Below are 16,869 nucleotides of genomic sequence, written 5' to 3'. Positions count from 1 at the left end.
AATCGGGAAATTCAATTCCCATAACGCGCGAATCAGTGATCATATGCAATAATTTAAAAAAAAAAATCTGCAGACGATCTTTAGTAAAAGTTGATGAAATTCGAGATCTGTCCAGACACGAGCAACTGTTTTTCGATATTTAGGGTAATAACTTAGAAATTCATGAATCATTTTCAGAACTTCCAGAATAAAAAACTGATGGAGAATAAGTTTGTTTCAACTGAAGAAGAAATTTCCTCATATGGGGAGCAATTCAATACATTGTATACTTTCATGGAAACTTCTTACAAAAGACACGCTATTTTTGAAAAAAATTCGTGCATCAACAAGTACTTTTGTTGGGTTTACTTTTGTATTTCTTTAACTGAGAGGTACAAAATGGTATTCAAAAGTTAAAGCTAGAACTCTTGATTGAGCTCCTATTATATATATATAAGAGTTTTTTGTTAATTTGGAATTATTAGACCCATTTAAAAAAATATTTAAAAAAGTGACAAAAATTCACATGATGATGCAAAGTCCTATGTTTGGCTCAATATTTAGTATCAAATAATAGATTCATTCAGTTTCTAATGAAATTAACACAAGATTTAGTGATAAATCTAAGTTCAATATTATATGTGCAGGTTATTGAACAAGATAAATAAAATATTTCAGTTACATGTAAAAGTTGTTGAACGAAGCAAAAAGAATTGTTTTGTGAAGAGCCAGTGTACTTCAATGACGAAAAATGAAGACTAGAGCACAAATTTTAAACTTGCGTGGTTTTTTTAAGAGAAAATTTTTAAAGATGCATTTTCTAACATAACTTTGTAGCATCAATTATTTTTCACCAATTCCAATCAACTCAGCTAACTGTGAAAGATCATTTTCGTGTCTCAGAAGGTTAGAGATTTTTTTTTTTTTTTTTGGTGCATGATGGGACAAGCAAGACTTTCATCTTCAGCTATACTGCCAAGAGCATGCCACTGGACATTGACGGAAGATAGTACCAAGATTTCCTTTTTTTTTTTCTGGATTCCAAAGATCGAACATTAAAAATTTACTTTAGAAACGGCAGTATCAAGATCTTTTCCGTTTCAGTTTACTATAAAATAAATTAAAAGCGTGGAAATTAAAATTTGAATTTCTTTAATGACCTTACTTAAAAAAATGTACTGGTATTTTATTCCATATTGAGAAAATTCATGTTTAAAAAACTCGACCCCCCAAATGAAATGTTGAAATGCCGCCCCTGTTTCAGCAATGTCAGCTTTTGTAGATGTGTCTAAATTAAACAGTCACACTGAAATGAATGGAACACGCTCATCAGAAATTTGATTTCCCCCTGATTTGGATAGACTGGTTTTGACAAGACGTTGCTAGAAAATTTCACTTTAAATTAAATGGAGGGAAAAGAAAAAAAATTGAATGTTCCATAACATTAAAAAAAAAATTCTTTGCTTTTGTTTTGTTTGACACAAGTATCGGAATTGGGGCACCCCATTCCAAAATATGTAAGATTCACCTCCCTCTTATTTTTTTAATACTAATATATATATATATATATATATATATATATATATATATATATATATATATATATATATATATTTACAAATACAAATACAAATGTGACGACCAGCAACAGGCTCTGGGCCCAGCTAGGCTGGTCCTAGTCAATTAATTAGTCCCCAATGAAGATCAATGGCTCTCTTAAAGCTATCCACTCCCTTGCTCATTACCGCCTCTTCCGGTAAGCTATTCCAAGTGCCCACGACCCTGCTAAAGTAGTAGTTTTTCCTGATTTCCAAGTTAGCCTGAGATTTAAATAGCTTAAAACAATGACCCCTTGTCCTGCTTTCCCCGCAAAAATTTAATCCATTTACATCTTTCATTTTGATAAATTTAAATAACTGAATCATGTCCCCTCTGACTCTCCTTTGCTCTAGGCTATACATGTTAAGCCTATTAAGTCTGGTATCATAATCTAAATCTGAGAGTCCCCTTACTAATTTAGTTACCCTTCTTTGAACCCTTTCCAATACAAAAATATCTTTTTTCAGATAAGGCGACCAGAACTGCACAGCATACTCCAAATGAGGTCTTACTAAACTCCTATATAAAGGCAGAAGAACTTTCTTAGATTTGTTTGAAATAGATCTGTTGATGAACCCAAGCATTTTGTTGGCTTTGTTACTAGCAATACTGCACTGTTGACTAAACTTGAAGTCCTGATTTATAAAGACACCCAGATCCATAACATTTTCTGCCTGATTTATGACTGAACCCTGTAAACGATATCCATATTATATATATATATATATATATAAAAGAAGTAACCCCCCCCCCCCCCCCCCCCGAAATTCTGGTCTAGCTACGCCTCTGGGTCCACAAGGTTGGTTACGGACATAGGCGGATTTTGGCTGTGAATTCTGGGGGTGCAACAATATAGCAGTGGCGTAGCTAGCTAGGGAGGGTAGAGAGGGTGGTCCGCTCGGGGCGGCGATTCAGCACTTTTGGTGTGAAAAAAAATCAAATAAGGGAATCATACTTTAAATCTAATACTGGAGGCAAAGGAGAAAAAAAAACCCCTTTGAAATGTAAGGTTTTAGTATGACTGAACGGTCATTCACTTAATGTCTTTAAATTGTAATTCAACACTTAAATTGTATTTTTAAAACTTAAATTTCGGAAAATATTCAAATATGTAATATCAAATATATTTCTGTAAAAGTTGTTTCTTTACCAGTGCTGAATTAATGCAGGGAAAACAAATTATTGGAACTTTGTTATGGAATAAAAGCTGACTCAAAAGCTTCAGTTTTGATAAAGATTCGGTAGAGAACCCCATTCCCCCAAAAGTTACTTTTAACTGCGATTTTTAATGTAAATTCAGAATATTTCTCCGAGATAGGCGTCTGACCCCGCCCCCTTCATTTTTGTAGGAAGAATACGGATTAAATTAGTCTCCCTTTGTTACCTTAAATGAAGTTTTCTATTTTGAACGATAATTTTCAATGCTTTAATGCAGTCCTGGCTTTAATGTATTACATACGTCTCAATGAAAAGGTGGCAAATAGATGAACCGCCCCGGGCGACAGGAACTGTAGCTACGCCATTGCAATACAGGGGAGGGGGGGGGACACTGCAAATAGCGACTAAAGCTGCTATTTTGACGCCAAAGGCGACTATTTTGATGACAAAAGCGAGTATTTTGCAATCAGTTGTAAAATACAGCGACTATTTTAGTAAGTGTAAGTAAAATTTGTAAAAAGCTAGTTTTTTTTTCTCCTAGAAAAAAAAATTGTAAAAAAAATTAAAAAATCGCTTTTAAGTTTACCTTTTAGTTACCACGGAAAAAAAGGAAAAGTTTTACGGCGTCCATTTTTTGAAAGCAATTGTTTTAATAAGTGGGAAAATGAAATGTAATAAAACATTCACGATGAGAAAAAATGGTGAAGTTTATATTTTTGTATAAAAAAAGTTTTGTAAAGTTTCGTCGCGATCGTATATAAGATCGCAATTTTCGTAACGGTATTGTTTTTGTAAGTGCGATTTTCGTAAAGGTTAAGTTTTTGCAATCGCGATTTCTGTTTCTCAACTATTTCTTTTTCTTTCTTTTTACTGTTTTTTGGTTTTTAATTTCTTTTATTCGTACTATACATTCATTTTTTTTTTAACGAGAGCTAATTTTCTTTCGATCGGAAATATGAATGTGACGCTTCAATCTCTTTTTATACAGTCAGTATTTTACTGTTGACTTTAATTAACAGTCAGATAGTGAGAAAAATATACTAGAATCTATCAGTGCTGATTTCTCTCTCTAGTGTTTTTTTGGGTTGGGCTAAAATTCGGAAAATATTTTTTCAAGTTTTCCTTTTTAAAGGTTGTTTGGAGAAAATTTACCCCACGTAGGCATTAAAATGATATAAATGCTTTTTTATTTTTTTAAGTAGGAGTTAAGTATTTTCTGTATCTGATAACTATTTTGGAGACTATTACTCATTTTAAAGGCAACAAAAGCAACTAATTTTAGTAGCGGAACTCAATGATAGCACTGACCCGCCTCCTTCATAAAATTTTGAAATTTTACAGTGGAAATGTTGGTTTTTAGTTAATTTCAGTGTGTAAGGACTTTATGTTGTTTTTGAAGAAGAATATCACAATAGCCATATTGTTTGACTTTATCAGCCATGGTTGTTTCAAAGAAAAAGAAATTGTAATGTTATACCAATACATACCCAATTACAGAGTATAAAGTTATCATATAATACAGCGCTGAAAAATAATTAAAGGAATGTTTTTATTTGATTTATGTAATTATTTATCATCTTTCTGTTTTAAATGGAGAAATACTTCTTTTTAATTCATTCAGCACAATTTCTCTCTCACTGGCCGTGTGTGATGACCGGGTCACAAAATAAGCCGCATATTATTGTATTTTTGGTTTTACTTTCAAGTAAATTAACTTGCATTTAGCTGTAGAAAAATATAAGTTGTTTTACGAAATTCTTGAGGAGAAATATATATTTTCTCCTAGTAAAATATATTTCATTTAAATTTTCTTTGAAAATCCAACCAAAATTGTTGGGGGTGCGGCGCACCCCCTGGCACCCCCGTAAATCCGCCTATGGTTATGGATGGAAAAGTAGCATTTCTGTTTTCATGGATTAACTTTTAACAGAGTGGATTATGTTTAAAAATGCACAGAAGGAAACACTTTGCTTAATTTTGAAACTTTTTTTTCTTTTTTTTTAACTGCCAAGGGAAAACGTAAAATGCTGGAATTCATAACCAATAAACTTTCCATCCGGGTTAAATGAATATTATTAGTACACGGAAAAACTGGGACGTGATGATAAAAATCGTAAAACGCGGGGAAAACGTTGATTCGAGGGAAGTAAAATCGGGGTTTCGCAGTGAATACGATCAGCCAGCAGGAAGATAACTATTACCATACAACAATTTTAACAAATTTCCATAGCATTTCAAAGTTATTGAATTTTTCCGCTTTTTTGTCGTTTTGAACCACTGTGCGGCATTTGTGTGTTTAAAAGTTAAATTTTCGTAAGTGACTTTTTTGCCGTTGCGCCGTTTATGATCGACTTTTCTTTTTATCGCCCTGACTTCAGTCCTACTGTATTAACGAAACAAAAAAATAGATACTAGCACATTCTGATGCAATTATTTACTCATCAATTAGAAGCTTTAATTAAAGTAAACGACCGACTGTTCAAAAAATTTGGGAAAAAAAGAATTTCCTATTCGCCAATTTTTTGTATGATTACAAGTGAAATGGAGCTCTATTTAAACAGAAAGGCAATGTAAAACCTTAAAAGGAACATAAGGAAGCAAAAAATGAAAAACTTGTACACTGTACATATTTTATTGATGCTAGTACAACAGATAACAGAATAACAGATAACAGATAACAGCGACAGATAACAGAAATTCGCAAAAACGGATCACTTCAAAAATGATCGCGGAAACTTTTTCGCTCATAAATATGATTATTGTTCATTCTAAATCGTAAACATGATTATAAAATTTATAAAATTTCATTTTCTTTCCTTGCAAAGAGTGTTTTTGCAAAAAGAAAAAAAAAACGACAAAACCTGGATGGGCAAAACGTTCCCGATTTTTGGAGAAAAATCGGAAATCAATTTAAATGCAATATTTTGTTTTTAATTCTTCATATTTTTTAAAGTTGTGGGATAGAGCTACAAACTAATATGTATTTTTTTTCTTTTTAATGGGTATTTTCTGCTCTGATATATCATCCATATCCAGGAGTTGCTCATCATTTTTATGTGCTGTGTTTATGGCAATGCGACATTTCTGAGCATTTAAAATTTTTTTGACAGACTCTTACTCTTTTCGGGGTGCGGCAATTATACCGATGCAGCGTATCTACTGTAAGTTATTGTACTTAGTGCGCCTGATCAAAGAGAGGGGGGAGAAAGAGATATATACAGGCATTTGATGCCAAGTGCTCCCCCCTCACTCTCGATTTCGTGAACAATTTCCGAATGAATATTTTTGTCGTATGATGAGGATTGAGATAAACTACATGCCTTCCCTTTTATGCACAGAGAAACATTAGTAACTGATTTTTGTCTTTGATAAAAATGTTATGTTTGCCATGCATGGATGTTTCCTTTTATTTTCGTGGCAAAAATTTTGGAACAAGAATTAGGTAAAAGTCATCAAACCATTAAAACACTATTCGTTTTTATTGCTTGATTAAAATTAGAACTGACTCATCACTTTGATCCCCCCCCCCAACCCCCTCCCCCAGACCAGAGGTAGCTAGCGAAGAATGTATGCTGAATGCAAATTTTATCTGCAAATAACAAAAACCACACAAACTTGTATAGCTAAGCATTAATTTTCCAAAGCCAGGGAAGAGAGAAATTGACCCCCCATAAATGACGTGAATGAAACAAAAATGTATGTTGAATGCTAAAAATATACATAAAACAGTACAAACCCTTTAGTTTACTTATTTCATTATTTATTTAGTTTAATTAATTTATTATAAATTTTACGTCCCATATTTAAGAACACATTTATTTTAGTTCTGCATTTTCTGTCGTTTTCCTTTTTTTTTTCAAATTAAAACATCTTCCACTGTTTATGCAAGAATGCATGGCAACTGCTAATTATTTTTAACTAAAACTAATTTTATATTTGCTTTGCTTTTGTATCATAGTTTATTATAACAGGAACTGAAAGTGATAGTATTTTTAAATGATAAATGGATGCTCTCGAAGGAATGTTTTCGTTTTTGACAAAACAAATCTTTAAGAAAAATGGTTTTATTGAACCAAAATAGAACGTTATATTCCATGTTATTCTTTCACACTTAAAAATTTTATTACTGTATTGGTGAAAGGTGTTTCTTTGTTTAGATTTTATTTTCATATTTTTGTAATTAATATCTTTGTTTCCATCAGTTTATTTTACATACTAATGATTGTCAGTTGTCTTGACGTGTGTGTAGTCCTATCTCTTCTTATTTTTTCCTACTTTTTTAAGTGATTTTTTTCCTACTTTTCCTATTTTTTAAATTTTTAATTCCTTATTTCCTACTTTTTCCCATCAAAAAACCACCTTGGGGTCTGAGCACACTTTTATTTGTCTTTTAATTGGTAAATTAAAACATTTGACTACAACACTCTCTGATGTCCAATTTTCGAGCTCTTTTTGAAAACCGGTGTATAAAATCCAGACCTGCTGGCGCAACATACCATTTGTTTCACCTTTCTATCTCACACTGTTTTGCTGTTAAGTCATTTCAAAGTAGGGAGTTCTTTCTCAAACACCCTGTATTTAATATATGATTTAAATTAAGGGGGGAAATGGTTTTTCCTCTAGAAATTCTTCTTTTTGAAACTTATGACTATTTACTAGTTTTATTTCAATTTAAAAAAAAAAAAAATATTTACTGTTATTATGGAAAATATATTTTTGTTGCAAAATGTTTTTCATTAATCATGTAGCTTAAATGAAAAAGAAGTTTTTTAAAATTCTGATTATATTATTATCGTCTGTGATCTGCCTAAATCTAGGGATTAATCAAATTTATGAACTGAAAACTCTGCAATTTAACTCGAAAAATAAAACTATTTACAAATCTGCCAATTCTAGGGAAGGTGTCTTCGTATGGAGTAGGACCAAAATAGTAAAAAAGCATGCTAGCCAGAAGTGCCCACCGAAGGGGGGGGGGGGATCATGGCATGAAATTTTTGTTGGGGTGGGGGTTGCTTTGAGGGATGTTTTTCAGTTTTTGGGGGATGATATATAGGGGGGTGCACTCTTGCTCGTAGAGGGTGTGTATGCACCCCTGTGTTAACTATGGGAGTTCCAAATGCTATTCTTAAACTTTTGTCTTAATCATACAACAAAAATGTTGTAGATAAATGTCCATTATTATTATTATTTGTTGTTGTTGTAACAGCAAGCTTTGCATTTTCAGAGCACACAATTAAAAGACTATTGTTTTTTCAACACAAAAATTTTACAATATTTATAAGCCCATGATAACTTGACCCATTTTTTGCCATGTTGGTTGTCTAAAAAACTACTGCTACGGAATAAACATTCTCTATTTTTCCATTCTGCAGCACGATTCTCTCCCCCCCCCCTTCCCAAATTGTTCTCTGTATCTACCCCTCGGTGTCAGACATTCGGGAACTATCATATTATTATTTGTTACCTTTCCTTGAATTATGTATTTTAGTGTGTTTTCATAGCCTGTAATATTTTATTTTAGTTATGGAAAAATGCAATAATAAGGATGATGCGATTTCTCAAATAAATGCATTGAAACTGAAATTATTAGAGTGTGAGAAAGCAAGTAAAGACGCTGTTACATCAGAAAAGGTATGTTTTGTTAGGGCTAGGGGTAGATATCTTTTAAAACTTCTGGTTCATCTGGATATCTTGTACTGTCAAAAGTATTTGCTCTTAAAAATTTTGATTGTTGTTTTGCTCTTTTGCTTGATGATTTCAAATGAAAACCATATTAATTAATCAATTGAAAAGTAACTCATAATTGAATAATTTTAAATCGTGAATAAACACATTGCTGAGATTGGTATTTATTTATTTAGACGCAGAGCAATTTGAATCATGTTGAAAATAAAGTTGTTTCACAGATGAATGAGACTATTGAACAGGGTAAAGCATGCCACGAACCTGAAAGCATCCCTAGAGAAAAATTAGAATTGAGCTCTTCCATTACTCTCAAAGAAGTGGTAAATGATTTTATTGTGTTTTCCTCTCTTTTTTGTCCTCCTAGTATTCTTTTAACATGAAAGCAAAATTGTTTCATAGCTTCAAAAATCCTTTTTGCTGTGCTGAGCTTAAAAAAATTTAAATAAAAAACTGTCTTTATTGTTTTCATTATTTGTGTTCGGAAGCTCAGCACTAAACTCTATATAACGTTCATAGTTCACCATTTTTTCGTTCCTTCATTCCCCTGAAACGACACAGTCTTGTGAGTAAAACAGTTAAGTTACCCGATTAAGTTCAGCCTTATCACAGTAAATCCTATATCTGCATATTAAACATTATAAAAACATATTCTCCAATTATCATCGCATGGCGCAAGTTAATTGATGAAACTCCTGGATTACTCGATCATTGGCTGTTAGTTATATGAGGATTGTCTGTCTTGTTTTTTAAAGACTATTTCTTATTTTACATTATCAGTCATTATCCTGTATTTTGCTTCCAATTTCGCCAGAAACAATGAAATATAATAGTAATTATAAATATAAAATACTTCCACTTTTTAATTGTTGCCTAAACTATGAAAACATGAAAAAATGAATTGTCAATAAATTTAACAAATCAATTTCAAGGCTGAACTCAAGCAATCATGTAGAAGTATATGTGGGAGTTTTCGCGATACTTAAAAAAATTGCTTTTAAACTCGAGCATACAAACCAGCAATACTGAAAAAAGATTAATGAGAAGAAAAAGAAAATATTCTTCTTTATGCGCAATATATTTTTTAAAAATGAAAGTCCACACTGTTTTTCTTTTCTTAATAAGGATAAGTAACAAAAAAATATGTTTTAACTTTCAAAAACTTTCACCTCAAATAAATATTAAAACCATTTTTTTTTCTTTTTCTCTTCAACTGAATCTTAAAATCTCAAATGTTGAAGGGACTGAAAACAAATTCAAGAAAAACAGGTTTTGAGACATGGAGGTTAGCAGGTTTTAACTTATATTTTAATATAGCCCTTAAAAGTTGTTCAAACAATGTATGCAATTTGAATGAACCAAATACAAATATTATACCCACAATGATACTAATTTACTACAGTATAGTTATACATTACTCAGTGGGAAAATCTTTAAATTAAGTTTTATGATTGACATTTTGCATTTGATCAGCATCATTTAATTTTGCAAAGGCAGTAAATTCATCCGAACCAAATCAACGTCTTGTGATCTTTGAAAGTTTCTCTGTTCAAACATTTGCCAAGATCTTTTATAGTGACTTTTGGGGTTTTGGTGTGCTCCTGAAAAGTTTCACTGTTAAAAATAATAACCACAACACTAGTTTTCTAATAAATAATTCATTCCTAATCATTCAAGCAGTATGCTGGATGCATGGAGAAACTTAACTATAGTGGGTGTGACCTGGTCATTAGGAATGTTAAATACTTGTCCTCGCCCACCTATCTGAAAAAGTCAAGAATTACTTTTATTGTTTCTCAGAAAGAAGAAATCGATGTGCAGAAGCTTAACTTGATCAAGTACAGTATGCAACAACGAAGCTACCCAGCTCAATGGCATGAAGAACTTGGTTGCATCCCCTCCGTATCTGTGATAACGAAAAGAGATGGAACTACTGGTTTTGCCTCTGCCAATCAACTGAAACAATGCTTAAGTGCACCAGATAAGTTTAATGAGTAAGTTTAATGCTGTGTAATGGTGAAAATCTTATGTTAATAACATGAATGTATAGAGTTCTCTAGACTTTCAATTTGATATATTGTGAACTGCATTCACATGACCTTTATTTATGGTAGCTCCCATGATGAAACACTTGCGAAAATATCCAGAGAATATTCGGTCTGAATTATTCAAATTGAAAAGAAGTGCACGAAGAATATAAAAGATGGCATGAGAGTTAACAATGTGTAAAACTCTGTTTTTTATGAGTGGTCATTAGATAGAGCTAGAAATTCAGGAGGATTTTTGTGGGTCTTTCACAGTGCATTCATGTATAATTGCAAAGATGCATTGAAAAAAAAGTTCATTTACGCAATTTTGTTGGAAATTAGTTTGCCATTCGTTAGCTTTTGCAGGGGCCTCATATGCAAGGCTACCCATCCCTCCTTCCCAAGTGCAATCACACACCCCCTCAAATTCTGAGGAGTAGGAGCCCCCAACCTTTTTGCACCCAAAAGTAAGAGCAGATACAATAAGAGAGTCATGGGGGTCATGACCCCTCCCAAGCAGTCAACAATATTATCCATCCAGATTGTGTTCAAATACTTCGTGACTAAAATGTACACTTTTGCAGAAATGATTTCTACTCATTGATCATTTTGAAAGGTAAATATTTGAAATACTAGGGTAACGCCATTTGTACAGACACCCTTAAGACATTGCTTTCAGATTAACTCAATTTTCTGAGTCTTTTAATGTATTCAGATTTTTAAACTATTTTTCTCTCGTGCAACAACATCTCATCTAACATTTGGCTGCTTCTGGATCCTCTGAATTAGTTAATTCTATTTTTATTTGCTCAATTTCAAAAAAAAATTCTACCCCCTGTAAAAACACGCTGAAAAATCTGATGATACCTAGCAACAGATAGCATGAGGAAAAGATGAGTAAAGGACAAAATTCCCCTTTTCTCTTCAAAATGCAAAAGGTCTTTATTTTTAAAAATAAGACCTTATAAAATTTAAATGAACATGAAACACCAGCTGACCTCGTGGTGGCTGTTCATAACTTTCTACCACTGCCTTGTAAATATCAACTGCCTCATAAAATTCACTCTGATAACACTAGATGGTTGCGCCGTATTCATCAGCCACAGCAAAATCAGTTTTACCAGTCTAAAATTCTTATTATTTAAATTCAAACTTATGGCTGTCTGTTACTGGACCCTTGTCCGACCCTGGTGCCGTTACCCTACTTCCTGTCATTGATTATTGTATTGATTGGTAATGCTTATACCCTACAAAGTGCTTTATTCCTGACCAATTTGGTGCTTTTTATTGACACCCAAGCAGTTTCAAAAAACTTTCGTACCTAAATCCTTATTCTTCAGCATGATCCCCCCAAAATGGCAATCTGTATCCGGCCCTGAACAAAAACATTCTAAAATACTGATTGTTGGTGGGCATAATTTATTTTTCAAGGTGAATTAATGCTTGAACGATACAGTTTAACATAAATTATTATTAATATCTCTGTGTGAGATAAATAATTGCTTAACAATGTGTACAAAATCTATGAAATATGAAAATTCATTATAAAAATATTAACCTCAAAGTCAATACAGTTTTTGTCATTGCATTTCATTGGAAATTGCTTGGTTACTAGAAGGTATGATGGTATTCCTGCTCGTTCATGCCTTCATCCGTAAGTCTTGATTTATGGTTGTCAAAAGCGATAATTCACATAAGTCTGTGGAATCTTAACATTTCATTTTATGTTCTGCACTTTTCGAGAATGGAAATTTATTTCTGTGAATTACATTCTGAATTTTCTCCACTGATGCAATTAGTTTTAGTTCAATGTCCCTTGTCCCTTTGAAAATCCAAAGTTTTTCAAGAAGTTCTGAAATGTATACAGACAGTTTGGTAAGTGCCCATTCGGAGCATTTAGAATTCGGATACATGTTTACAAATGTTTTTATATCAATGTGTGGATAACCTTTTTATTTGCCAATGCACCGAGTTTGAGTAAAGACCTAAATTAAAACTTAATTTAAACCTCCAGCGTATACTGTAAGATTTAGTTAGAAAGGATTGAAGATCATATTGGAATCAGTTCTAATATTTTCGTGTGTGTTGGTAAACAGAAAAAAACAAACAAACTAGTAAGCATTTTTTTTTTGCTTTTTCATGTTTAAATCACATTTTGTAAATTAACTTGATTTAAAAGTAATTAATTTAAATTATTTTTAAATCATGTTTATGATCAAATACGTTCTTTGACTGAAAATATTGTTTTAGAAATACATTGTTAGATTTTCACGTGAGAAAGCTTGATGCTGCTAAAGAAGTCAACTGCCTTTATGAAGTTGGTGATGCTATTTGTAGGAAAATATTGAGCTTGTGTAACTTAAATTTCTGGAGTTGTACTTAAGTAACGAAGTTATTAAGCAACGGCTCAAAAACTGTAAATAGAGATTCACAGATTAATCATTATTCATTAATTGTATTTGCTGAAGAGTTTCAATTGCATTTTTAAAACTTCTATTTCAAAAAATTGTTTGTCTTTTAAACTTTTTAAAAGATGGCCTACAAACACGTTTTTAATAGTTTAGTTTCAAAACTTTCCTGGGTTGAGCCTTTGAACCTCTCTTTCCCATAACATTATTGAAGTTTGTCTGCATTTTAAGAGCAACAATTTCGAACATTTTCTGGGGAGCTTCCCCCGAACCTCCATCTTCCAACATACTTGGAGATAATATTTGCATTTTTAATCTTTCAATTCTGAAAAATGAACATGGGAGCTCTGCCGAACCTCTTCTTGCCCTAACATTTTCAAAACTCATCTAAAATGCATTTTTAAGACGACAAATTTGAAAATTTTCTGCAGGAGAAACTCGTAACCATTATGGAGTGAATATTATACTCCGGATTACGTTCATATTGTTAATGCTTCAACCTAGTTGTGACTTTTTCTTAAACCAGAAAACTGGACGCCATTGTTATTCCCTGTGTTTAAGATATGTTTGAAATAATTAAGTGGTCATCAATTTCATACATACCTTTATTTTTTTTACCTATGCATATAGGGCAAGTTATATGAAAATCTTTCATAGTTTTTATTTGTCTTCTGAACATTAGCCAACTTAAAATTTCGTTGTATTCAAATGTAGTTGTTTCTGTAATTTTTTGAGTTTCATATTTACATAGAACGTTAAAACCTTTTTTTTTTGAGTATGTAAGAGAGGTGAAGAGGGTCACACAACAAATTAACACCCTGTATATCACCTATGCTAGGTATGCCACTGTATTAAGATAACAATAAATTGATCCAAGAACAATTTTTCTTACTTCAACAAATGTTTAATTAGCTGAAAACTTACAGACTAATCTGAAATATAACTTTTGATTATATGATGGAGCTTATGATTTATTTTTCACAGGTCTTTGATCCCACTACACAAATCTGGAGATTGTTCTTTTATGAAGTGTTTTAAACAAAGATCTGTATCCTCATGGCCACTAGACAGCAAAACTTTCCCAAAAGGTAATCTGTGTCACACCAATAATGAAAATCCAAAGCTTTTAGAATCTGAGCTTCCAAAATGGGCAGTTTCGGGAAATGCTGCACAAATCTTTGAAGAACCGAAACCAAATGATGCAAAACCACTATTATGCAGTGAATCTAAGGAGGAATTGAAAGAAATCCCATTTCAACTAGATATTTCTTCTTCCACTGAGGAGCTGGAAGTCTTTAGTGAACCATCAGAAGAATTGAACTTACAACGACTAAAAGCAGCCATGGAGGACATTGAGCAGAGACGCAGACAGTTCTCTCCCGCTTAATTTCTAGTTTTTGAGCTTTAGATATTGTGCACATGAATATTTATTGAAAGCAATATATTAATACATGTCTTGTATGTTTGATTTGTTGTATTGTAAATGAGTTTTGTCTATATTTGTGCCTTAAAAAAAAACAAATGGAGGGAGGTTTTTTTTTTTAAGTAGATGTTTGTTTTTTAAAAACATTTATTTAGTAAATCTTGACCACAGAGCGATGGCAGAAGACCTTAAAGTGGAAACATCATTTGTAACAGATTGTTAGTTATTATTTTGTAATTGATAGGATTAGCGAGAACACACTTCCTACTACTTTTCGTTTTGTGGTTGATTCTACCTATTACAAATGATATAAATGATGTTTCCGTTTCAAGGTCATCCACCATCTCTCTGTGGTCAAGCTTTATCTGAAATTGTTTTATCAAATGTTTTTGTGTGTGAATCACAGTGTGCCTTATTAATGAAATCATTGATCTTAGATGTGTGATTGTAAATTAAATTATTTGTGTGAAAGAATCTCTTATTGATAGTTTTGTTTTAAAGTTTCTTCTACCTGTCATTATTCCCAGATCAATGATAAAATTTTATTAAACTGAAACAATGTGTTTTAAAATAATTTCAGAGAAATCCGGGCTATCTCTTAATGAAAGAGTGTTGAATCATTATGTTTCTAGTTTTAGTGTGAAAGTTACTAATATATGAGATTTTGAAAGAAATATTTTGCATTTAATCAATTTATCTTTTTTTTCCGTTTAAATACCTCATTTTTATATTATATATTTTGTTTAAAGTAAATTTAAATCCTCTTTAACTAGCTTAAAATTGCACTTCGCCCAAAAGATTAATTCTGTACATGATTTGTGTGCACTCTTTCGCTTTTTAAGCAACTATCAAACTGTTTCTCATTTTTCTGCCTGTATTTTAATAGATATCTTATTCTTTATTATTAAATCTAATTCATTTTACAATTTCCGAACAAAGATCTGTATTTATTTGTAGAGTAGTACAGTCGACTCTTGCTAACTCGAAATTGGAGGGAACAGGTAAAAAATTCAAGTTATCGAAAATCTTACAAAAAACCATTCCATTTAATACTATTAAGAATAACTGTCAAGAAGAGTTTGACGGCTTTTTTTTTCTTTCCACGTCAATTACATTTTCCAGATGGGAAATAGCATTAAATGTCTTTCTGTCATATCAGGTTTTGGTTCAATGAATGCCCACATGACATGGATGGCACTTTTTGCTTCTTTAAAGGTGATCTTTTTTGGATTGATAAGTTCTTCAATGACCTCACACATCTTCCTCTTCTGTTCTCTCAATATATTTCCACCACGTGGAATGTTCTGGATCCGACACTGCGTTATCCATTTTATCAAGCATTTTTTCAACTTCTGGATATTCTCCAATCTCCATTCTTTTCCAATCCCCTTGATTATCATTGAAGTTTTCAGGAATAGTCTCTTTGTTTTTGAGAATGGTTGACAGTGTGCTGTTTGGAATACCAAACTCCTTTGCAATATCCATCTTTTTCTTTCCCCTTTTCTCAACCGCATCAATCACCTTTTTCTTCTCTGCAATAGAAAGTGTAGTGCATAAACTTTAGCTTCTTCGCAGCGCTAATAAGCGAAGTGGGAAGACCAAGACTAGAACGAGAAAGGGTTGTGTTTTGAGAACTGGTCATTCAGGTTGAGAGAATGTTTATTCTAGAAACTCGACCATTGTCCACTACTGACAGAAAACAGCAGCTGAAACACGTCTCCCTTCCCACATACTTGTGGTGAACACAACTGTGAAAATCACAAGCAAAAGAAAGAACCTAGGGACACGTTTTTCTTCTCAAGAACACGTAAAAGGGGGAGATAACAAAGTAAAAGGTATAGGAGTTAAAAAAATGAGTTTTGAGGGATTGAAATTTTTTTGAGTGAATGGGAAAACAATTTGCGTTATCGAGAAGAAGGAAAAAATACTTTGAGTTAAAGAGATAAAATTTCATCAAAAAAGCATTAAGGTGCAGGGAAATACTCTTTTTCCGAGATCGAAAATTTCAAGTTACCGAAGTTCGACTTATCACGAGTTGACTGTATTTATCAAAAGATAAAATTGAAATAGTTATGAAAAGTATGGGAAAAATGAGTTAAAATCAACTGATGTTTACTTTACTCTAAAACTAACTAAAAAAAATTAAGGTAATAAATATGAGTCAAAAAAAAAAAGAAACTTTAAAATTTTTAGGAAATGAACTTTAACTCAGAGTGTATATGGTGTGAAAAAAACTAACTAACACCTTTTTAATTATCTGTTGTCCCACACCTGTTAGTGTCTAATTTGTGATGTTTACGGTTGTTATTTTCAAATCTGTTCCTTGAGGAAAAAGTTGTAATTTTAGATCTAACTAGGTTTGTATTTCCTTTAAAATGTTTGAAACTGATCAAGCTATTAAGTAGTGGTATGTGGGGCAAAGTAAAATAGTTAAGGTAACTTACATTTTTAAAATGAGCAAACTGGAAACTTGTTTTGAGAATTACAGTTCATAAAAAAAGAATAAGGTATTTTATTGTAAAACTTGCATTGAAGCATTTTTTTTTGGCTGTCAATTTTTATCTTCAAAAAAATGTTGACATTTTTTTCATAT

General features: G+C 32.1%; 1 protein-coding gene across 1 annotated transcript; it reads left to right on the top strand.

Moving 5' to 3' along the window:
* Positions 1-8,625: 8,625 nt before the first annotated feature.
* LOC129224276 (uncharacterized) lies at positions 8,626-16,450 on the top strand. The gene is made up of 3 exons (XM_054858704.1): positions 8,626-8,741; positions 10,219-10,412; positions 13,838-16,450. Exons 1-3 carry the CDS (start codon positions 8,643-8,645, stop codon positions 14,238-14,240), a joined length of 696 nt encoding a protein of 231 aa, XP_054714679.1. The 5' UTR covers positions 8,626-8,642; the 3' UTR covers positions 14,241-16,450.
* The last annotated feature ends 419 nt before the right edge of the window (positions 16,451-16,869 follow it).

The sequence above is a fragment of the Uloborus diversus genome, chromosome 6 (genome assembly GCF_026930045.1).
Source record: "Uloborus diversus isolate 005 chromosome 6, Udiv.v.3.1, whole genome shotgun sequence".
NCBI lineage: Eukaryota > Metazoa > Arthropoda > Arachnida > Araneae > Uloboridae > Uloborus > Uloborus diversus.
The sequence above is the reverse complement of the archived record's forward strand: the minus strand, read 5'-3'. Positions and strand labels throughout refer to the sequence as shown.